The sequence below is a fragment of the Dendropsophus ebraccatus genome, chromosome 2, assembly GCF_027789765.1.
Source record: "Dendropsophus ebraccatus isolate aDenEbr1 chromosome 2, aDenEbr1.pat, whole genome shotgun sequence".
NCBI lineage: Eukaryota > Metazoa > Chordata > Amphibia > Anura > Hylidae > Dendropsophus > Dendropsophus ebraccatus.
The window spans coordinates 204,209,761-204,235,304 of NC_091455.1; the positions used below are offsets into that span (position 1 = coordinate 204,209,761).

General features: G+C 48.4%; 1 protein-coding gene across 1 annotated transcript; it reads right to left on the reverse strand.

Annotated features, from left to right (window-relative positions):
* Positions 1-537: 537 nt before the first annotated feature.
* Positions 538-20,857, reverse strand: PTPN23 (protein tyrosine phosphatase non-receptor type 23). The gene is made up of 25 exons (XM_069959201.1): positions 20,679-20,857; positions 15,750-15,824; positions 14,794-14,921; positions 14,544-14,620; positions 14,161-14,210; positions 13,438-13,569; positions 13,260-13,340; positions 13,045-13,176; positions 12,149-12,196; positions 11,215-11,271; positions 11,051-11,109; positions 10,825-10,904; positions 10,616-10,730; positions 10,006-10,071; positions 9,133-9,278; positions 8,650-8,958; positions 8,113-8,267; positions 7,819-7,970; positions 7,542-7,721; positions 4,763-7,454; positions 3,557-3,741; positions 3,170-3,274; positions 2,689-2,827; positions 2,497-2,610; positions 538-2,214 (listed from the first exon to the last, which is right to left on the reverse strand). The coding sequence occupies exons 1-25, from the start codon at positions 20,760-20,762 to the stop codon at positions 1,660-1,662; spliced, it is 5,916 nt and encodes a 1,971-aa protein (XP_069815302.1). The 5' UTR covers positions 20,763-20,857; the 3' UTR covers positions 538-1,659.
* Positions 20,858-25,544: the final 4,687 nt, after the last annotated feature.

Here is a 25,544-nt window from a genome sequence, read left to right on the forward strand (position 1 = left end):
CTGCTCTAGTGACATCTAGTGGTTAAGCTGTGTACTCCTGTATTTATTGCTGGTCATTTATATATTCTAGTGACATCTAGTGGTGAAGCTATGTACATGTGTATTTATTGCTATATACTCTAGCGACATCTAGTGGTGAATCTGTATACTCCTGTATTACTGGTCATTTATATACTCTAGTGACATCTAGTGGTAAATCTGTATACTCCTGTATTTATTACTGGTCTGTCCTCTGCTCTAGCGACACCTAGTGGTAAAGCTGTGTACTCCAGTATTTATTGCTGGTCACATCTCATCTAGTGGTGCAGCTGTGTATGCCTATATTTATTGATGTCACCCCTCTGCTCTAGTGACACCTAGCGTCTAAGCTTTATACTCCAATGTTTATTACAGGTGACCTGTCTACTCTAGTGACATCTAGTGGTGAAGCTGTGTACTGCAGGCCTGTGAACTTATGATTTTGGAGACCTTTCTTCCTATGCAGGAAACTGCAGAGTGCCCCCTACCCAGACGAATCAATCAGACACGACATTTGTTTTTTTCCAGCATTTATTTCATAATTTAAAATAGGATTATTCATACTGTACACATCGGCCGATCATGACGGTTATAAAATACACATTGCAGATTACATGTTATAATATTCACAGAGTTTTATGTGGTTGAACCGATATAAAGTTAGGAATCGTGAGGCCTTCAGATTCTAGGATTTCTACTGTAATAGCCTAATTTAGCAAATCTGTTCCCATTTGTTTAAAAGCCGTGCTGCCCCTTTAAGTCCAGGCTGAGCAGTCAGAGCGAGATAAACTGCGAGACGATACAAGGTGGTGACTGCAGACATAAGCAGGCGAGACTGGCCGGTCCAAACATGCCCAGCCGCTGGAGGGCAACCCTCCATTACCATCTAGGTCAATGGGCCCAGAGGGCAGGCTGTATAAGAAAACCGCAGCAATGTTACTGGATCAGGATTACTACAATGCAATGGAACTAAACCAAAGGCAGCAGAGGTGATAACAATTGTCAGGACCCCCAGACCCCCTTCCCCCAGCAGTAACTGGCCATAGACTAACCTGGATTTATTTGGTTGATCCCTACAGTTCCCCCCTGCCCAAAAGCTGCTGCTCCCCACCCTCCCCTACCAACATAAAACACCCATAAGGGCACCTAGAACATAAATATTTACAGAAGATCCCCCTGGTCTATGTCTATAGAACCATTGTTCCTCCACCATCAGAGCCATATCCAGTTATAAGAGAGTGCTTGTTCTATATCATATACGGTGTCTGGATCTGGGACACAATGTGCAGAGTTTAACTAAAAGTTTAGTTCCTCATCCGGTTTACAGTACAGGGTCCAGTCCTTCTCCTATCATCAAGTGTTATTCTTAGAGCTGGGGCAGAACTCGACCATGTGATCACAGCATCTGCCATGTCTTAAGGTCCTAGGTCCTGTCCTCTCCAGTTAGTGTCACATTAAGGCCGTAGGAAGTGTTATTCAGTAAATTAGTGGGGTCCAGGGTGGTAGTGCAGGAAATCTATGGAGTAATAATCGCAGTCTCTTCACAACGACACCCCCAGGATTGTGAACGATCTTGTCCCTCAGTACAGAAAGACCCATCCCCAGGTTCTCGTATCCGTCAGAACTTCTGATCCCAAAGGCTTAGGTTTTGTTCAGAGTCCACAGTGGGTCCAGCATATTAAGAGGATCGTCTCCAGATTTTCCGCCCCGCGCTAGGCCGCTCCCGTTCTGGGGCTGGAGGAAGCTCTGCTTGTTCATCTTCTGTTTTCCTCGCTGAGAGCTGTCTAGGTTAAAGGTTTCAGGGGTTAGAGAAGCCAGAAGATTAAGAGAAGAAGAGGATGGTGCGGGAGAAGCAGAGGAAGGCTCAGGGACTGGCGTAGGGTCATGGCTGTTGGTTATTTCTGCAGCAGCTTCGTTGATACCGTTGGTGGTGGATGGGACTGGGGGGGTCTGCGGCTCTGTGTTCAGTATAGATGTAAGGTCTGGCTGTGAGGAGCTTGGTGGAAACACTGGCTGTACCATGTCCTGCTGTGCCTGCTCTCTAGTGTCCAGCAGAGGAGGCGGCTGATAATGGTTGCCGCTCTCTGTGCCGCCAGCACTGGGTTTAATGCTCAGCTTAGCAATGGTTGCTTGGATGGAGCTGATCGGCATATCTCCCCCGAGAACAATGTCCTGTGGATCCTGCAGACTGTAGATCTGGGATGATATAAAAAACAAGAACAGTAATCATGGCTGTGCTGTATTAGGTCATAGCTGCAGTGTAAAGCATGGAGCACAGACATAGTAACAGCCTAAGCTTTGAATGATACAGACAGATCCTATACAATGTAGTCACTAATCAAAGCGGTGTATTAATGGAGCAGACCTGCAGTATAAAGCATGAGGCATTGATGTTCCATTACATGTGGCTATGCTGGAGTCATTGATTATAGATAGAAGTCCAGTCTCCATGTCCAGCAGAGACCCCTGGATACTGACCTTCTGTGTGGCACTGGGCTGGGGTTTGCTGGCAGAAGGGGTGTAGAAGCCGTGTCTCTGCAGAACCTGCTCTGCGTGCTTCAGAACAGCCTCATAGCAGAACTTCAGATGTATCTACATAAACAGAGTGCAGAGTTACAGACAGAAGAGGTGGCGGCGGCTCTAAGCTCACAGACTGTCCTAGTCTCTTACCTTCTCCTGCAGCATGTGCTTCCTCTGCTGCCTCATCTTCTTCACAAGCTCCGCCAGCTCCGGGATCCCATTACCGGCCTCCACTTCTTGCACGGCAGCATACAAGAGGCTGAACGCTCCGCTCCGCCCCACGCCAGAACTACAGTAGATCACACAATGGGGTAAGTGTACAAAATCACTCAAACCGCAGCGTTCAACACCTCAGGCCCTGATGGTCCAAATTCCTGGACCAAAAGCAATCCAGTATCCAGTAACCAGTATCTAATAGTCTTCAGTGGTGCGTCCATGGATTCCTCAACATCTGAGGCTCCAAAGTGCAGGTATGAATACTGATGGCTTTCAGGGTGTGCACTTTGGTCTCCATGATACCACCCTGGACCCACCAATGAGGAGGTAAGGATCCGGCATGCCCACTAGACCGTATTATACTGTAGCAGATCACCCTCCACACCGAGAACCAATGTGCAGATTGTCTACTCACCTGCAGTGCACCACGATGGGCATGTGCAGGGGGCGCTGGTGCAGGTAGTGTTTATGGACATCCTGAATGAACCGCAGCAGGTTCCCCTTACTGTCTGGAAGACCCCTGTAATAAATCAGTCATTATTAGCCTAACACACTCAGGTAAACACAATGGCCACACTTATAGCTCAGTCTATTGTTTAGTGTATACAGCTCCTATGCAGACATATGTATCACAATCAGAAAGTCTGCAGTGATGCTGTCATCCATCTGTACCCTAATTCTATGTAGAGTCAGTCTGCAGGTGTCCTGGGAGTTGTAGTCCAAGCACTGGTTGCAGCTGTGGAGACAAACCCTCCTCTCTACACAGATCCCGTATCTGCTCCCGGGACACCCAAGTACTCACAGCTCCGGCCAGGATGTAAACTGCAGGTGGATGATGGAGCGTTTCAGGCTTTGGTCCTTGTACTGCAGGGAGATCACTCGCTCTACGTGTGTGTCAGCGACCTTGTGACTTGTCAGCGTCAGCGTGATATGTCCATGAAGCACCGGCTGCCCGCGCTCCGTAGGGAAATAACGGACAACTTTTTGCTGGAAGGATAAAAAAAAAAAAAGAAAGAAAAAAAGATAATAACGATGAAAATCAACCTACACAAGTCGTATGCAGATCATATACTGGGTGACCACATACTGTGCTATGGCGTACATATACATCTGTACCGCTACATACTGTCCAGGGGTGCACACATGCATCGCTATAGTCACATACTGTCCGGAGGAGGGGGCACATGCTCCTCTACCATCCTGTCTGTAGTCACATACTGCCCGGGGGGGGGACACATGCATTAGTACAGTCATATACTGCCCGGGGGGGGGGGACACATGCTTTAGTTCAGTCATATACTGCCCGGGGGGGGGGGGGGGGGGGGGGGGGGGGACGGGGACACATGCATTAGTACAGTCATATACTGCCCAGGGGGGGGGGGGGGGGGACGGGGGGGGGACACATGCATTAGTACAGTCATATACTGCCCAGGGGGACACATGCATTAGTACAGTCATATACTGCCCAGGGGGACACATGCATCGGTACAGTCACATACTGCCCGGGGGGGACACATGCATTGGTACAGTCACATACTGCCCGGGGGACACATGCATCGATACAGTTATATACTGCCCAGGGGGGGACACATGCATCGGTATAGTCATTTACTACCTGGGGCGACACATGCATCGGTACAGTCACATGATGCCCGGGGAGGACATATGCATTGGTACAGTCATATACTGCCTGGGGGGGACACATGCATCGGTACAGTCACATACTGCCCGGGGGGGGACACATGCATCGGTACAGTCACATACTGCCCGGGGGGGGGGACACATGCATTGGTACAGTCATATACTGCCTGGGGGGACACATGCATCAGTACAGTCATATACTTCCCAGGGGGGACACATGCATTGGTGCAGTCATTTAGTACCTAAGGGGAAACATGCATTTGTACAGTCATATACTGCCCGGGGGGGGGGGGGGGACACATGCATCGGTACAGTCACATCAGTACTGCCCAGGGGCACAAGCACCAGGTCACACCATGTTCAGTACCTTCTCAATCTCCAGGTCAGACACCAGCATGACAATCAATGACACCTTCTGCTCATATATCATCAGCCAGAAATCAGCTGCGGTCCCCACCAGTGGAGCCTGGGTTGCAATGATTGTCGGGCAGTATGGAGAGAGGTCTTCAATCCTACTGGCATTAATGTAATCGTCCTTCCCGGACTGTAAGACGATACGGTTCTTGTCATAGGGCATGATGTCCTGATGGCGGTTCTTCATGGTATAACAGCGGGCTATGGCAATAGACAGGTTCCTGGCTTCCTTTTCTTGGGCATCTTGGAACTCTTTCCACATAGAATCCAGCTGGGTTGCTGCACCAGGCACTGGCTTGTCCAGAGCCGCCACCACCAGCCTGAAGCGATCTAACTCAGACAGGAGGCGCATGATGTGCTCTGGCTTCTCATATGGGTCGTTCTCGATAAGCTGGATGACCTTTGGTTTGAGGCCATCTTTAGAATCTGCCTTGGTGGGCTGCAGCAGTGGCTGTCCCACAGCGGTTTTGGAGCCTCCATGTTGGCTCTCAGGACTAGAGGACAGGAGGTCATCTGTGGTGGAGCTCTGTCGATGAAAGACTGGTTCGGTAGACGCCTGGCTTAAAGGAGTTGTTCCTGGCGTCAGTGAAGGCGGTGGTCTCTGAGGCATCGGTGTAGAGGTAGATGCTGTGGAGGACAGAACTGCTGGAGGCTGCACAACCAAAGATGGCTGTGGAGAGGGTGCTGGAGAGGGAATGGCTGCCGCCCCAGAAACAATAGCCCCACCTGGAAGCTGGCTGAGTGCTGGACTGCCTGGAGGTTGTACATGGTGAGCAAGAGACGGGGTCTGAGGTGCAGCCATTGGCATCTGGGGTCCAGGAGGCATTGAATTCACTATTGCATTGGAAGGAGGAATGGGGTGTCTAGCAGAAGGGCCAAAAGGCATGGGTGACACAACCTGGGGGGCAGACCCAGGTACGGCAGAATGGGGGAGAATCTGAGAGGGCTGACTCATGGGTAGCGGCACAGTATGGACTGGCTGAGGAGATGCTCTGGGGATGGCACCAGGAAAAGTCGTATGAACCGGCTGCTGAGCCTGGTTATCCTGGTGAGCAAGAGGATACCGCTGTGGCATTATGTGAGGAGAGGGCTGGGGCTGCATCACTGAATGAGAGGGTTGCACTGACGTATGTGGGGGCAGGGGCTGAACTGACAGAGGTGGGGGCTGCACTGAAGTATGTGGGGTATGGGGCTGAACTGACAGAGGTGGGGGCTGCACTGAAGTATGTGGGGGCAGGGGCTGCACTGACGTATGTGGGGGCTGCACTGGCATATGTGGGGTCTGGGGATGCACTGATGCATGTGGGGGCTGCACTGGCGTATGTGGAGGCTGCATTGGCATATGTGGGGTTTGGGGCTGCACCACCAAATGTGGGGGCTGCACTGCATACTGCTGATACTGATACTGCTGTTGGGGCAGCACAGGATTTACAAGAGGCACACGGGCTGGCTGACCCTGGGGGTACACTGGAGGCTGCTGTGGATGAAGTGGGGCTCTTATCTGGGGGTTGTACTGATGCTGCACATGAGGGGCATATGGCGATTGTCCAGGAAAAGGTTGGGGCTGCCCAGGAACATGAAACATTTGGTTTGGCTGAGAGGATGGTACATGTGGAAGTGTCTGAACATAATTCGGAATCCCACCTTGAGAATATGGGAAGGGTTGGCTCTGACCCATTGCTGGATGCACAGGGGCTCCCATATAGCCCCCCTGGGGATTGCTAGGCTGCAGGGGTGGTGGCACAGCAGGAACCTGAGCAGGCATCCTGGCGGCAGCATAGCTGGAGATTGGCCCTTGAATGCTGTCCACCGTAGTGGTCGCTGGACGAATACTCTGTGTGACCTGAGACCGCATGGTACTTGCCAATGATGGATTTGGGACACTTGGGTTCATAGGGCCAGATACAACAGATGCAGATGATGCTTGTCCCATGCCAAAGCCAACAGCAGAACCTGGCTTATACTGTCCAGCCAAGGGAGCTACACCGGGAGCAGACACTGGCACATGCTTAGGTGACGTTCTCTGTGCTGGCATACCAGCACCAATGTAACCTGGTGTCATTGGCGCAGATGTATGATGTGGCTGAACAGGTGGTCCACCTGCTGAATATAAGTTTGGACTCTGTGACTGAGAAGACAACGGTGGCTGCTGACTAACAGACGGATGCCTCGGCTGCGGAGGGACGGCGGTGCAGGAGCTGACAGGAGGAATGTTGCCATAAGAAACAGGAGGGAATGTGTGACCGGGCACGGCACCCGCAGTCATCTGTGGCATTTGTCCAGGTAAAGCATTGAATGGAGCCTGGCTGAAAGGCACGACACGTGGGTCAGGCATTGGAGCAGATGCCATTCTCCCAGATCTGTAGGCATCTGTGCTAGGCATTCTTATTCCACCATACCCAACTGCTGGATCCACTGGAAAGGCCCCAATAGCATCTGCAGACAAGCGATCTAAGTGTGCCAGGAGGGCTTCTGGGGGTAAACTCTTCAGCTCTTCCGGGAGGTCGGACAGGAAGAGGGAGGAGAACTGCTGCATGTCTGCCAGATCAGCGGCAGGAAGGGTCTCTAGGTCAATGTCTGACACCTTTTTCTCCAGCGCCGGTTTAGGGGCTGTTGGACGAGGAGGCGGCTTCTTCTTCATTTCTCTATTAAAAGGGTGACACAAACATTAAGGTTATATATTATAATGCCACATAATGACTACGCAGCAATACCCAACCCTGCATTCTCACCGCTCCAGGATCAGCAGTCGGCTGGCCTGCGAGGCCTCGTACGCTGCCCGAGCTTTCTCTAGCAGCTTGCCCACTTTGCTTTCTAAGTCTGCATAGAAGTCCCTTCCCTCCTGGCACTTCTTCATTAGGTCTTCATAGGCCTCGTAGGAGGAGATCAGGGTCTGCACAGTGTGGTTCCATCTGACAGAAGAATAGAGCAAGAGGGATAAGGATACAGATAAGGATACAGAATGGGGGGGGGGGGGTTTAAAACAAGACAAAATCCATAGGAACTCACTTCTGCTCAGACTCTGTAAGCACCTTCCTTATTGGCGCGTACTTGACGTTGGCTTCAGTTAGCGCCTTCAGGATGTTTTCCTGGGCGGATAGGTTCTGATCTATGTAAACCTTCAGCTGATCATACTTCTTCAGCTGTTCAGCAAAGAGCTTCTGGAGAAAACAGTGAGAAGAAAATCAGGATATGTACACACCCCAACACATACATCTACTTTCTTGGCCTCCATAAGTTTTTATTAATTCTGTCATTATATTCATGAACCAGGATGCTCAGGATGAATTTCTGCCTTCTTACCTTCATCTCTGAGCGGTCAGTGGTGACCAGAGAGGTGGTGATATCATCCTTCTGTATAGTGTCTCTCAGCTGCTGCTCCAAAGAAAGTCGCTGCTCTCTCATCTCCTGCACCTTCCCCAGGATCCTCTTAAGATTCTGCAGAACAGCTTTGTCTTCTGTAAAAACACAATACGTTATATAGACAGTGACTCAGCAGAACAGTGAGTGCAGCTCTGGAGTAGAATACAGGATGTAACTCAGGATCAGTAATGTAATGTATGTACACAGTGACCCCACCAGAAGAATAGTCAGTGCAGCTCAGGAGTATAATACAGGATGTAACTCAGGGTCAGTACAGGATAAGTAATGTATTGTATGTACACAGTGACCCCACTAGCAGAATAGTGAGTGCAGCTCTGGAGTATAATACAGGACAAGTAATGTAATGTATGTACACAGTGACCCCACCAGCAGAACAGTGAGTGCAGCTCAGGATCAGTACAGGATAAGTAATGTAATGTATGTACACAGTGACCCCACCAGAAAGACTGTGCTCACCCTCAGTCAGGGTCGGTGCTGGAAGTGCCTGCTGTAGCTGATCCAGAGGACCGCTCAGGAGCCTCAGGTTGCTAATATGTAGGTTCATGGCTTTATGCAGCTCTGTGTTGGTGAAGCTCGCCTTCTCGTGCACCTCCATGTACTTTGTCCATTCTTTGCTAACTTCTGCCACCGCAGGTGAAGAGGACGGAGGAACGTTTGCCTTCCCTACTTCGTCTTGCAATTTCTTCTCTTCCTTTTCCTCTTCATCAAGAATGTCCTTTATGTCCTTCAGAGATGCCTCCACATCAGTGAACACCCCAGACAGAGCTGGAACGAGACAAGTACATTACACACACACACACACACACAACTTTTATCTACTTATCTATCTATATAATAACACCCTTAGAGAAGCTGATACAATACAGCTTCCAGACTCAATCCAGACTTTTGGGGGGGGGGGGGGGGGGCGTCTATAGCCTTCAGATAAATTCCACTCACCCTGCATAGACTGGACTAAGCTCTTTACTGTATCTGGCCGTACACTCAGCGCGGCGCACTTCTCCATCAAGGAAGGTGGGATGTGGCTGTACATGTCCAGGTTATCCACCGTCTCTGGATCAAGCTGCAAGGAGTCTGTAAACTGACTGAAATAAACAAATGAGTTTTAGTTTATGATGTCATCCATGAAGATCTATCATTGTGCTGTTAAATACATTTACAATTCTGCAGGTTGTAACTGGTAATCAGCAAGTCAATAGATACACTCCTGCCCCACCAGCCGGGCTCCTATAATGCAGGTGGGCTGTTAAAGGGGTTATCCAGTGCTACAAAAACATGGCCACTTTCTTTCAGAGACAACACGACTCTTATCTCTAGTTCAGGTGCGGTTTGCAATTAAGCTCCATTCCCTTCAATGAAACTGAAAAGCGAAACCCCGCTAAAGCTGGAGACAAGAGTGGGGCTGTGTCTGGAAGAAAGTGGCCATGTTTTTGTAGCGCTGGATAACCCCTTTAACGTATGACACATCACATGACTGAACAGTGCCTGATGTAAAGGCGTCACCAAAGCAGGATTCTTTACAGATCCTGAACAGGAAGGATATTCAGTGCTGAGGATGGAAATGAAGCTCTGAAGCATGATATACAATATAAACTAGGATTATTAATGTGTGGAAAATGGTGTTTAGAGTTGAAGCCTTAAATCAGGGATGGTTAGCCTTCGGCCCTCCAGCTGTAGCAAAACTACAATTCCTATCATGCTTGAAGCTAAAGCTTTGGCTGTCCAGGCATGATGGGAATTGGAGTTTTGCAGTAGCTGGAGGGCCAGAGGTTCCCCTTCCCTGGTTTAAACTATAATGTAAAGTGAACTTACTCAAGGACTTCATTCTTTGCATCTATTTTGGCCATTACTTCACGCAGAAGTTTTGCTTTTTCTTCACTGAAAATAAAAACAATTATACATTAAAGCAGCGTACAAAACTATTAGAATTGTTTCTGCGCACTAATGGAGCACACACAGTTAACGCACACACAGTTAACTCACACCCGTCTGAAAGAGCTCACGATCTAAGTTCCCCACTGTACACATCAGCAGTGTTGAGCTAAACTGTCAAAACGGTCGAGTTTGGCAACTGGAACGCTGGAAAGGTTGTATCAGGGCAGCATCCAATTTCTGCAGCCATCGGTAATCAAATGCAGAGCATTCCAGTCGCCAAACTTAAACATTTTGACAGATCAGCTCAACACTAGTTATTAGTTATTACAGGATATTGCGATGAGGGTGTATAAGCTGCAGCCAATCCATGGTATCAGTGTTCACCTGACACAGACACAGAAAGAGGTCAGTGACCGGCTGCAGCATCACATGCACAAAAAAATCTGACATCAATTCAGCTCATCCAAGGTAGAACATTGAAGCAGAAGCGGAAGATTTGGGGGTGAGTATTTGGTAAGAACCTGTCCTGAAACCTCCCATCACTTACCTGTAGAGAGATGAAGCTTCGTGTGCAGCCATTGGTACCAGCTTAGAAAATATATCTGGTCCGGTCACAGCAGGATCAGTGGGGTTGACAGGAAGAGCCTTTACCAAAGGGGCCCCTGAAAGACAAGAAGAAGAGGAGGAAGAAGTCCCCATTACATCTGCAGCCTTTATATAGTCCCCCATGTCCCACGGTTCAGGGGCTGCTCTAACCTTTCACAGCCTGCAGGGTATCCATTGCAGGGACAGACTCGTGGTAGATGAAATCATTGTCCTTCTTAGCAGAATTAAACCTTTAGAATAAAATTGCAAAAAAAAAAAAAAAAGTTAAATACACCAGTAAACCAAGATGGAATACAAAGTAGAAAGCGAATTAAATCCATGTATCCGAATATTATAGGAAAAGATACACAGGGGACCTGTACAGTTTATCACTTACTTGCCACCAATGACATCCATGGTGAAGCGGAGGGCTTCCTGCACGGTGGACGGCTGACCCTGGGAGAGAACAGGACAAGGTGACGTGACATAAGGTGACATAACTTATCTAGGGAGGGGTGACCTGTATAAGGCGTGTCATTAGAGATGATGTGGAGATCTTACCTTCGATTGTTTGATCGCCTCATTAAGTTTGTCTAAAGCGCTCTGTAAATAGGCAACCTGTGAAGATGGAAGAAATGCTCAGAGCCTTATATACAGAGAGGTGGCGGGAGATGTCAGCTCTGAAGCCTGCCAAATTAAGAATACAGCTCTGGGCTGAAACCTATCTTGCATTCAGTACTGTACAACAATGTGTCTCCACTATGTATGTAGATAAAAATGATACATAGAACCAAAAAGAAAATGTGATGTCACACATACAGTCAGTCAGGGCCTGGGTGTTCAGCTACTCAGTGGTCGTTACAGTTTGTGCACTTAACCACCTTTGTCAGGCAGCTGTACCCAGGTCACTGCAAGAGACAGACTCCATAGACCTGGAGTCATTCTCAAGCAATAAGGGTCTGTTCACACTGTAAAATCGGAAGAAATCTGCAGTGGAGCTCTCCACTGAGGAATCCTGCCTGCTGTTTGTTTCAACGGGAAGGCTCACGCACTCTCCCATAGACACACTGTTCGACTGAGGCAGGCGGGATTCCGTGGTTGAGAGCTCCACCAATTTTGCTCAGTGTGAACGGGCCCTAGGAGCAGCGAGCTGAGGAGGAAAGCATACAGTCATGTGTTTCTCTAATCGATTTTTTTTCTTTAAACTTGATGCTTAAAGGGGTTATCCAGTGCTACAAAAACATGGCCACTTTTTCCCCCTCTCTTGTCTCCAGATTGGGTAGGATTTGAAATTCAGTTCCATTGAAGTAAATGGAGCTTAATCACAAACCACACCTGAGCTGGAGACAAGAGAGGGGGGGAAAGTGGCCATGTTTTTGTAGCACTGGATAACCCCTTTAACTGTGTCTTTGGATGTAACGGTGTGTATTATACCCTCACCAAGTAGCTACCATGTTGTTAAACTACAATGATCTCCAGGGATGTGTGCACTTACCTGCTCGCCGTATTTCTGCTGTTCTTCTGCCTGTTTTCCCATGTGCAGCTGTGAAGACACAGGAAGAATTTTACAAAAAAAAAAAAAAAAACCTCTAAAACCCATTTATATGGAATCAGACCACTTTTCTGTCATTGTCACGGCAAAGTGGACGAAATGGAAGTGCTGTTAAGCTGGACATACAGATCCCATTTAAAACATTCTTATTCCATTTAATTTGTACAGACGTCCTACTCTGGGATATCAAACCCCCCTCTTTTCTCCTTTGCCCGCTGTGTTTGCATTTTATGTTTTAGACTGTTAGGCTAGGTCCACACTACGTTTTTGCAAAAAAAAAAAAAAAAAAAACGATGGAAAAAAGAGATGCAGTTGTGTGCATTCTGTTTGATGCCTTTTTCTATTGACTTCCATTAACAAAAAAAAAAAAACAATCAAAACACATCTTTTTTTACGTACACAAAAGTAAGGTCAACTGCGTTTTTGTGTATGTAAAAAAAAACAAAAAAAAAAACGGATGCCTTTTGATCTTTTTTTTTATAATGAAAGTCAATGGAAAAAAAAAAAGATGCACACAACTGCATCCGTTTTTTTGCAAGAATCGGATGAAAAAAAACGGATTGCAAAAACATAATGTGAACCCAGCCTTACTTTGTTAACTCTTTGTGACTCTTCTCAGGTTGATTATTCATGCTTTATGTAATGGAGCTCTGAACAGGAGATGTGAAATGTGTTCTATGGCTTACAACCCCTCAATGTAGCGGTTTTATTTGGAAAATTACATAAAAGGATGTATAAATCACATGGATGACGATGACAACAAGACATGCTTCTCTGTAAGCACAAACCGTAAAGTGAATATCCATCTACAGATGTGATACATTGGCTATATAACTCACATGGGCGATGGCTGCAAAGTAGTAAATCTTCATCTGCACCAACTTCTTCCAGTCCTTCTGGATCTTCCCCAGCAGAGAGGCGGTCTCAGAGTTCTCCAGGGCCCGGCAGGCTTCCTTGTAATAATCCACCACCTGTTAAGAAGAAGACAATAATGAGGAGATGTCACCAACCATCAGCAGCGGGCAGGGAATGGAGGCCTGGCACACAGCCTCACCTGGGCACTGATGCGTGCCACCAAGAAACTCTTCCTGTTATCCAGCATGGACTTCTCCAGCAGACACTCCTGAGCCTGACCCTGAGGGAAGAGAAGGGCACAGTGAGCACAGAGGACACCCACACCAGCGCTGCTGCCCCCCACAGCACAGACAACATGGAGTCGCTCCTCCTCTCACCAGCATGAGGTTTATGTTGAGGTTCAGGATCTGGTGACTCATGTCCACGCTGTATGAATGAGTAAAGTGATCCCGCAGGTAGGAGAAGGCTCCGGCCGCACACTGGAAGTGAGTGCACGAGATCTTCATCCCCTGCAAGAGACATGAGGATGTGACTAACCACACAGAGAACGGGAGAGGCAGAGCAACGGCTGACAGGATGGAGGGAGCGGCAGAGGTGGAGCAACGGCTGACAGGACGGAGGGAACGGAGCAACGGCTGACAGGACGGAGGGGACGGAGGAGGCGGAGCAACGGTCGACAGGATGGAGGGAACGGCGGAGGCGTAGCAACGACCGACAGGAGGAGGGACAGCAGAGGCGGAGCAACGACCAACAAAAGGAGGAACGGCAGAGGCGGAGCAACAAACAACAGGAGGAGGGACAGCAGAGGCGGAGCAAGGAATGACAGGAGGAGGGACAGCAGAGGCGGAGTAACGACCGACAGGAGGAGGGACAGCAGAGGCGGAGCAACAACCAACAGGAGGGATAGCAGAGGCGGAGCAATGAATGACAGGAGGAACAGCGGATGCATAGCAATGAATGACAGGAGGAACAGAGAAGGCAAAGTAATCTTATAACAACAAATAGCCTGGAGTACTACAGCGCCCTCTACAGTTTAGAAGTGGTTGAACCTTTCACCATGAAACTTAAGACTGGTTCTTATTTATCCACAGACAACTCACCTCCTCAGAGACTCTCTTGTCCATTGCTCCCAGCATGGAGTGTAAAGCCCCTGCACAAGAGACAATGGGGGAGGGGGGGTTGTATCATTCTATGCGTATACTTTATTTTTCTTATAACAGATAAGATTGTGTATATGTTCGGCTAATCTATAGCAAAAGAAACCTGAGGCGACAGTCTGTGTATCGTGTACACTGAATGCTTTAGGTGGTTTCTGGACACATGAGCTCATGGCTGGAGTCAACTTCCACAAAAAGTTGGAGGTCATATATCTTGTGTGAATGTGAAGTTATAGACAAAGAAGAAGAACATTTCCGGGGACATATTGATGTAAAAAAAATCACAAATGATGCAAGAAGCCCCCCAGTGTCCCGCTGTTACCCACCTAGATTGTACAGGACACAGGCCTGCTCATACTTGATGTCAGCGTGCGTCACAGACTTCCCTGAGAATATCTCCGTCCTGAGGAGGAAAATTACAGATTATTATACTATGCTGATGTTTTACCTGAACAAAACAGACTTCCCCACCTCAGCTACAGACACAGCCCCCTGGATACAGATCCCGCTGCATACATGACCTTATGGTCCCCTCTACCTGCTGTAATGTTCAGAGATGTCCCCTCTGTCACTCACCATGTGATGGGGATGGCCGCCTCTTGCTCCACACCCATGGGAATGCGGCTCTGCAGGTAATGGAGTTGGCCAAAGTACTTGCGCAAGACGCTACATCCTTCAAAGTCTCGGGGCACATTTACAGCACTCTGCAGAGGGAGACACAGATAACATTAACACATACGGGAAGCAGTGACAGGGTTATTCTCTGAAAAATATACTGAGGAAAGGGTATACCTTGTGTGACTGAGGTTAGAGTGTGAGCTCCTGGGACAATACATTGTGTGACATAGGGATATTGGATTGTGAGCTCCTGGGGTCAGGGATGATGGAAGTGATACATTGTGTGGGATAAGGAAATTAGATTGTAGGCTGCTGGGGTCAGGGATGATGGGAGTGATACATTGTGTGTTAATTGGGGGATTAGATTGTGAGCTCCTGGGGTCAGGGATGATGGGACGATACATTGCATGTGATATGGAGATTAGATTGTGAGCTCCTGGGGTCAAGGATGAAGGGAGTGATACATTGTGTGTTATTGGGGAATTAGATTTTGAGCTCCTGAGGTCAGGGATGATGGGACGATACATTGTGTGTGATACCAGATTAGATTGTGAGCTCCTGGGGTCAGGGATGATGGGACGATACATTAAGTGTGATATGGAGACTAGATTGTGAGCTCCTGGGGTCAAGGATGAAGGGAGTGATACATTGTGTGATATGGAGATTGGGTTGTAAGCTCCTGGGGTCAGGGATGATAGGAGTGATATAGTGTGTGTGTGATAGAAGATTAGATTGTGAGCTCCTGGGGTCAGGGATGATGGAAGTGATGTGATTAATCTGGATAGCTGTGATAGATGTTGCCGCCCTAACTACATATTATGAGAATCAAGACTTGCAGGTGTGTGGAAACAGTTTACAGTGGTCTCCAAGCCAACAGAGCCCCCCTCACCCCTGATCGCTCATAGATACGTCACCTGTCTCAGTTGTTCCAGTTTCTTCAGCTCCTCATTGTAGTTTTCAGGATTTTCCCCATAATTCTTCAAAACAAACTGGGAAGAAAAATAAAAAGTCACTTAGGGGCGTCCATCCTGTCCTACCCTATATGCCCGACCATACACCATGATGTCCGAGGACACCACTGGTTTGCATATGAAGCTTTAGCCTTTTATTATATATGTAAAACTTCAATCTCTACCTCACAGTGTTTCCCTTCATCCCTACATACTGTAACTCTGTTTGCAGTCACAGTGACCAACAAACATGGCACCCCCCTCCTCCAGAAAAAAACAGAAGAAACCACTGGGAATTAAAAGTGGTTGTGAAGCCTCAATGTTCAGGTGGTGATGGGAAAAGCGGAGCCGTCATAGTCCCCATTACTGTTCCCATAGGGGCACCCAGCTCGCCTAGAGTCCAGAATGACAAATCTGCTCAGGTAAAGGGTACAGGGCTCTAAACAACTTTGTAATTGGGTTTTTAGGCAAATGGATGACATAATGGTGTTCACCCAGCTTTTCCAGAAACGGAATAGAACTGATATCTGATAAAATGGCTGACTCAGGGCCTGCTATGTGTGTACTGGATCCTTTATGATAGGGTGCTATACAGAAGTGTCTGCTATGAAATCATGGCTGGCCGGGTGCCAGGCCTGTAGTTATTAATGGGATTACACAGCGGGGAGCGGCCGCTATATTCCTGTCATTACTATTCAACGTCCTAAATCAGCTTCTCTGCAGCCTCATCAGAGGAAAGATCACCAGGGACAAGACGGCTAGAAGAGTCTGCTTTACAGATAGTGACCAACTCCACATGCACCCTCTCTACAGAGAGCAGACCCCTCTGCAGCGAGCGGACCCCTCTGCATACACCCCCTCTACAGAGAGCGGACCCTTCCGCATAAAGCCTCTCTACAGGGAGCGGACCCCTCCGCATACACCCCCTCTACAGCGAGCAGACCCCTCCGCATACAGCCTCTCTACAGGGAGCGGACCCCTCCACATACACCCCCTCTACAGCGAGCGGACCCCTCCACATACACCCCCTCTACAGCGAGCAGACCCCTCCGCATACAGCCTCTCTACAGGGAGCAGACCCCTCCGCATACAGCCTCTCTACAGCGAGTGGACCCCTCCACATACACCCCCTCTACAGAGAGCAGACCCTTCCGCATACAGCCTCTCTACAGAGAGCGGACCCTTCCGCATAAAGCCTCTCTACAGGGAGCAGACCCCTCCGCATACACCCCCTCTACAGCGAGCAGACCCCTCCGCATACAGCCTCTCTACAGGGAGCAGACCCCTCCGCATACAGCCTCTCTACAGCGAGTGGACCCCTCCACATACACCCCCTCTACAGCGAGCGGACCCCACCGCATATACTATTCCTATAGATGACTGGCTAATAAAAAAAAGGGTCTCTATAGACAACAAATGTAATGATTAGAGATGAGCGAATTTGTCGACGTTCGGGTACTATCGGCTTCTGAATCCCGCTGTCTGCAGCCTCCAGAAACAGGGTGGATACAGCGTTTTACAGGACTGCCTGGAAAACTGTAATACAGCCTATGCCAATGTCTGCAACGGAGGCTGCAGACAGCGGGAATCAGAAGCCGATAGTTAAGGTTCATTTAAACCCGAACTTCAGCAAATTCCCTCATCACTAGTAATGATTTTAAAATGTCACTGTCGTTTAATTTTTTTTTTTTTTTTGCAGAAATCAAAAGTACAAGCGACAAGAAACTTTATAATTGGCTTTATTAGGCAAATATGCAATCATCTGCATTCAAAAAGACTTTTCCCAGTTCCCCCTCCCCTCCCTCCTCTCTCTCTCATTCACTGCTCATTATCAGGAAATCTCGACCCCTTTACATCAGTCGTGCCCTGTGTAACCTATGGAGAGGGGAGGGGGGAGGAGGGAGATTAGTCGGCAGCAAAGAGCAGAGAACAAAGGATTACACAGTGGGAACAGTGTGAAAGCCGATATTCAGAGGTCAGACTGGTCAGTGCTGACCTCAGAGGAGATAGCCCGGTGATGTAGCTGTAAATTAACTCTTTGTTGTCTTGTTTTGGTGCCTCATCTCCCTCCACCCCTCCCCTTTACATAGAGAACAATGAAGACAGGGGGGAGAGCTTCAAACTGCTTTTTCATGATAAAAATGCATTTTTCGGCTAATAAACCCAATTACGTAGTTTCTTAAAATCTCCTATTTATGTACTAAATTTAAACGACAGGTACACTTAAAGATTTTAATTATCTCAAGATCTCTGCTTACAGTCAGTGACATTGAACATTCTACAGACCTATTACATCCAGTCTAGACTCCGTAAGCTCTATAGCCTGGACTATAGACTGATACATTGTACATAGCTAGTCCTGCTCTTAGATGAGAAGTAATACAATTGTATCCAGTGTAGACAATGCTCTGTGAGCTCTACAGCCTGGACCCCAGACTGATACATTGTACATAGCTAGTCCTGCTCTCAGCTGTATCAAGTGTAGACAATGCTCTGTGAGCTCTACAGCCTGGACTCCAGACTAATACATTGTACATAGCTAGTCCTGCTCTCAGCTGTATCCAGTGTAGACAATGCTCTGTGAGCTCTACAGCCTGGACTCCAGACTAATACATTGTACATAGCTAGTCCTGCTCTCAGATGAGAAGTGATACAATTGTATCCAGTCTAGATTCCAAAAGGCACAAAAAAAAATACACTGTCACTGTAATCACTGTCTCGGTACCAGATCCACACACACTGAGCTGATGCAAAGCTGTAATAGGAAGTAAATCCCAGCAGTCTGTGGATGAGGGGACATGCTGGGAGTTGTAGCTGGAGGATTAAAGTGTCGCTGTTGTTATAACTTTCAAAACCTAGAAAAAAAGTATCCTAAACACAGGAAGTCCCGTTTCCCAGGTTATCTGCACTCACAGAGGTGAAATGTGATCCCTGAGGAAGAAATCACAAACAATTGCCACATACCCAGAATCCATGACCATTTCCATGACCACCACCACCGGCGTCTATTCCGTGCCCACACTACCACCACCACCGGCATCTCCTCCGTCCCAGACTACCACCACCACCGGCGTCTCCTTCGTCCCAGACTACCACCACCACCGGCATCTCCTCTGTCCCAGACTACCACCACTACCGGCGTCTCCTCCGTCCCCTGCCGCTACCACCACCGGCGTCTCCTCCGTCCCCTGCCTCTACCACCACCACCACCACCACCACCGGCGTCTCCTCCGTCCCCAGACTACCACCACCACCGCCGGCGTCTCCTCCGTCCCCAGACTACCACCACCACCGCCGGCGTCTCCTCCGTCCCCAGACTACCACCACCACCGCCGGCGTCTCCTCCGTTCCCAGACTACCACCACCACCGGCGTCTCCTCCGTCCCGCCTCTACCACCACCACCGGCGTCTCCTCCGTCCCGCCTCTACCACCACCACCGGCGTCTCCTCCGTCCCGCCTCTACCACCACCACCGGCGTCTCCTCCGTCCCCTGCCTCTACTACCACCACCACCTTCTCCTCCGTCCCCTGCCTCTACTACTACCACCACCACCTTCTCCTCCGTCCCCTGCCTCTACTTCCACCACCACCTTCTCCCCCGTCCCCAGCCTCTACTACCACCACCACCTTCTCCTCCGTCCCCTGCCTCTACTACCACCACCACCACCTTCTCCTCCGTCCCCTGCCTCTACTACCACCACCACCTTCTCCTCCGTCCCCTGCCTCTACCACCACCACCACCTTCTCCTCCGTCCCCTGCCTCTACCACCACCACCACCTTCTCCTCCGTCCCCTGCCTCTACTACCACCACCACCTTCTCCTCCGTCCCCTGCCTCTACTACTACCACCACCACCGTCTCCTCCGTCCCCTGCCTCTAGTACTACCACCACCTTCTCCTCCGTCCCCTGCCTCTACCACCACCACCTTCTCCTCCGTCCCCTGCCTCTACTACCACCACCACCTTCTCCTCCGTCCCCTGCCTCTACTACTACCACCACCTTCTCCTCCGTCCCCTGCCTCTACTACCACCACCACCACCTTCTCCTCCGTCCCCTGCCTCTACCACCACCACCTTCTCCTCCGTCCCCTGCCTCTACTACCACCACCACCACCTTCTCCTCCGTCCCCTGCCTCTACTACCACCACCACCACCTTCTCCTCCGTCCCCTGCCTCTACCACCACCACCTTCTCCTCCGTCCCCTGCCTCTACCACCACCACCTTCTCCTCCGTCCCCTGCCTCTACCACCACCACCTTCTCCTCCGTCCCCTGCCTCTACCACCACCACCTTCTCCTCCGTCCCCTGCCTCTACTACCACCACCACCTTCTCCTCCGTCCCCTGCCTCTACCACCACCACCTTCTCCTCCGTCCCCTGCCTCTACTACCACCACCACCTTCTCCTCCGTCCCCTGCCTCTACCACCACCACCTTCTCCTCCGTCCCCTGCCTCTACTACTACCACCACCACCTTCTCCTCCGTCCCCTGCCTCTACCACCACCACCACCTTCTCCTCCGTCCCCAGCCTCTACCACCACCACCACCTTCTCCTCCGTCCCCTGCCTCTACCACCACCACCTTCTCCTCCGTCCCCTGCCTCTACCACTACCACCACCTTCTCCTCCGTCCCCTGCCTCTACTACCACCACCACCTTCTCCTCCGTCCCCTGCCTCTACCACCACCACCACCTTCTCCTCCGTCCCCTGCCTCTACCACCACCACCTTCTCCTCCGTCCCCTGCCTCTACCACCACCGCAGCCCCCAGAATCTCGGCCACCACATTCCCGCTCCCTCTTACACCCCCAGTCCCCTTTCTCCCTCACTCACATTGCCCCCACTACCCCTCCGCACCCCCGGCCTCCTCTCCTCGCTCCTCCCCAGGCCTCTCACCTGTTTTACAGCCTGGTTGAAGCCAAACTCCCCGGCCTCCTTGAGGTCCAGCCATATCATGGGCATGCGGGGCACGGCCTCCATGCTGCGGGCTCCGAGGGCCGGGAGCTGCGTCACCTGCACCGATCCACGGAGCCGGAAGCTCCGCGATTACCTCCCTGTCACAGGACCCGCACGGCTCGCCGGGAAGTGTATAGCCCCGCCTACTTCTCGGTGACGTCATCGGGCCGCTCCCGGCTGTCAGCTGCTAATCACGTGTCCCGCACAGCCTGTCGGGAAGTGTAGTTCTGCAGTAAACCGTGGTTCTTGGAGGCCCCTGCAGTATGGAGCCAGGAACAGCCACGTAAATACATAGAAATGTATGTAATACAGAGAAATATATAGATCCCAATGATGTTATACAGAGGGATCGCTGCCCCAGTACCCTAACCTCTACCGCAATGTACATGACCCCACAGATATACACAGGAACAATCGTGTACACACATCATACTACTGATCCTGTATTATACCCCAGAGCTGCACTCACTATTCTGCTGGTGGGGTCACTGGGTACATACATTACATTACTGATCCTTAGTTACATCCTGTATTATACTCCAGAGCTGCACTCACTATTCTGCTGGTGGGGTCACTGTATACATTACATTACTGATCCTGTACTGATCCTGAGTAACATCCTGTATTATACCCCAGAGCTGCACTCACTATTCTGCTGGTGGGGTCACTGTGTACATACATTACATTACTGATCCTGAGTTACATCCTGTATTGTACTCCAGAGCTGCACTCACTATTCTGCTGGTGGGGTCACTGTGTACATACATTACATTACTTATCCTGTACTGATCCTGAGTAACATCCTGTATTATACTCCAGAGCTGCACTCCCTATTCTGCTGGTGGGGTCACTGTATACACCCATTACATTACTTATCCTGAGTTACATACTGTATTATACCCCAGAGCTGCAATCACTATTCTGCTGGTGGGGTCACTGTGTACATACATTACATTACTGATCCTGAGTAATATCCTGTATTATACTCCAGAGCTGCACTCACTATTCTGCTGGTGGGGTCGCTGGGTACATACATTACTGATCCTGTACTGATCCTGAGTAACATCCTGTATTATACCCCAGAGCTGCACTCACTATTCTGCTGGTGGGGTCACTGTACATACATTACATTACTGATCCTGAGTTACATCCTGTATTATACCCCAGAGCTGCACTCACTATTCTGCTGGTGGGGTCACTGGGTACATACATTACTGATCCTGTACCTGAGCACAGTATCTATGGTCACTAAGCTGCTGTTTTGTAGCCAGCACAACTGAGAATTATATTTTGGGGGGATCTGAAAGACTAGAGGATCCTCTTGTCCTCTTGAGAGGAAGCTGCCAGGATGTGAGAAGCAGCTGCCTCCTTACAGTGACCCTTCTCTCTATGTTCTATTAGGGTATATACAGGCTATAAATGGGAGACCCCTGAAGACAGAGTAAGGGCCTAATAAACAATCCTAACGCCGCGCTAACAGGCAGAGAATCTGAGGGTGTCTGTAGAAGCAGCAGTAAGATGGAGGAATCCTATGAGAACCCGCACTGAACCCTGAGGAATCGCTCCAGTCCTGACCGCAGTCTGGCGACTGTTCTCCCTCATGTGGCCTCCAGGACTCAGTGATTTGTTCAGGTTTATAGGCGACTATTAAAAATAAGGTCCAACCCTTGGCTGGCTGTAAGAACATACTAATCACTACAGCGTGAGGCCATGTTCACAAATTGTATGACATCGGCCATTCTGTGGCCCAGTCGGTACTGCAGTACGGGCCAAATGATCTTTAGCGCCGCGGAGTTCTGATGCGGGTGCATCCGTGCGCGCCCGCATCAGAACTCCCCACTGCACACAATGGAGTGTGCGGCTGGAGCTGCGCGCTTCATTGTGTGTACTGAAAGGTTCTCTGCAACCGCTGTTCAATGACGTCACTTTTTTGCGGCGCCGCTAGAGATCCCGGCCAGAGCGTATACTATGTGATTCCATAGATGGCAACGTAACAAATATTTTCGTATTAGTCACGGCCATTGTTGCAATCGGCAACAATGGCTGTACTTTTACGAAATTATACGTTGTGTGAACATAGCCTGAATGTGTGTACACACCTAATACTGCTCACAGCTGAGGGGTTGTCACAGTTGTTTTCAGGAAAGAAACCTGTTCCTTCATTGATAGATTGTAACATTTAATATAGGGGAGATCTCTGCACTGATACATTGTAACAAACTATTATAAGGGAGAGATAAGTGTCTGCACTGATACATTGTAACAAACTACAGTGGTCCCTCAACATACAATATTAATTGGTTCCAGGACGACCATTGTATGTTGAGACCAAAACTCCATGGAAAACTGGTAATTGGTTCTAAATCCCCCAAAATGAGAAAAAAAATGAAAATTTAAAGGAAAATAATCAGCTAACTAATATGGATACAGCAAGTCCTTACATATAACAGTCAGAAAGAGCTACAAGAGACTCTAAATTTCTTTCTGTGTAGAGGACTGGAGCGTTTTCTGGTCCTGTGCAGATCACATAGGGTCCCAGAAAAATATAATGATGCCCCCTCACCTGGTGCCCAAGGGAGCAACTCATCCTGGTGCAGGTAAAGATCAATTCAGGACATGTAGTATCACACTATACTGCAGAGAGGAGATACTATACACACAGCAGTACAGGACATGGAGTATTACACAATACTGTAGAGGTAATACTAGACACACACAGCAGTACAGGACATGTAGTATCACACTATACTGTAGAGAGGAGATAGTAGGCACACAGAGCAGTACAGGACATGTAGTATCACACTATACTGTAGAGGTAATACTAGACACACACAGCAGTACAGGACATGTAGTATCACACTGTACTGGAGAGAGGAGATACCAGACACACACAGCAGTACAGGACATCTAGTGTCACACTGTACTGTAGAGAGGAGATACTACACACACACAGCACTACAGGACATGTAGTATCAGACTGTACTGTAGAAGAGATACTAGATACACACAGCAGTACAGGACATGTAGTATCACTCTCTACTGTACAGAGGAGATGCTACACACACAGCAGTACAGGACATGTAGTATCACACTGTATTGTAGAGAGGAGATACTAAACACACAAAGCAGTACAGGACATGTAGTATCACACTGTACTGTAGAGAGGAGATGCTACACACAGCAGTACAGGACATGTAGTATCACACTGTATAGAGAGAGGAGATACTAGACACACACAGGAGTACAGGACATGTAGTATCACACTATACTGTACAGAGGAGAAACTAGACACACAGCAGTACAGGACATGTAGTATCACACTGTACTGTAGAGAGGAGATACTAGACACACACACAGCAGTACAGGACATGTAGTATCACACTATACTGTACAGAGGAGATGCTACACAAACACATACACACACACACACACACACACATCAGTACAGGACATGTAGTATCACACTGTACTATAGAGAGGAGATGCTACACACACACAGCAGTACAGGACATGTAGTATCACACTGTACTGTACAGAGAAGATACTAGACACACAGCAGTACAGGACATGTAGTATCACACTGTATTGTAGAAGAGATATTAGACACACACAGGAGTACAGGACATGTAGTATCACACTATACTGTACAGAGGAGATACTAGACACACAGCAGTACAGAACATGTAGTATCACACTGTAATATAGAGAGGAGATACCAGACACACAGCAGTACAGGACATGTAGTATCACACTGTAATATAGAGAGGAGATACTATAAACACAGCAGTACAGGACATGTAGTATCATACTGTACTGTAGGGAGGCACTACTAGACAGTCAACCAGTGCATGCACTTTACTAATACTGGGATTTTACCAGTAAAATGGCCACTTTCATTGGTTGATCAGCTAGTTTTTTTTTTACATGTTCTTCAGATCTGGACTGTCTGTCGCATTGTATGTTGAGTCTGGTCTCAAGTTACGATGGTCCAGAAAGGAACATTGTATGTCGAAAATATTGTATCCTGAGGCCATTGTAAGTTTAGGGATCACTGTATTATTAGGGGGGATATCTGTGTCTGCACTGATACATTATAACAAACAATATAGGGGAAAGATGCGTCTGTACTGATACATTGTAATAAACTTAATATAGGTGAGAGATATCTGTGTCTGCACTGAAACATTGTAACAAACTATTATTATAAAGGAGAGAGATGTGCCTGCACTGATACATTGTAACAAACTATTATAAAGGAGAGAGATGTGTCTACACTGATACATTGTAACAAACTATTATTATAAGGGAGAGATGTGTCTGCACTGATACATCGTAATAAACTTATTAAAGGTGAGAGATATGTGTCTGCACTGATATATTGTAACAAACTATTATTATAAGGGAGAGATGTGCATCTGCACTGATACATTGTAACAAACTATTATTATAAAGGAGAGAGATGTGTCTACACTGATACATTGTAACAAACTATTATTATAAAGGAGAAAGATGTGTCTGCACTGATACATTGTAACAAACTATTATTATAAGGGAGAGATGTGCATCTGCACTGATACATTGTAACAAACTATTATTATAAGGGAGAGATGTGCATCTGCACTGATACATTGTAACAAACTATTATTATAAAGGAGAGAGATGTGTCTACACTGATACATTGTAACAAACTATTATTATAAAGGAGAAAAATGTGTCTGCACTGATACATTGTAACAAACTATTATTATAAAGGAGAGAGATGTGTCTACACTGATACATTGTAACAAACTATTATTATAAGGGAGA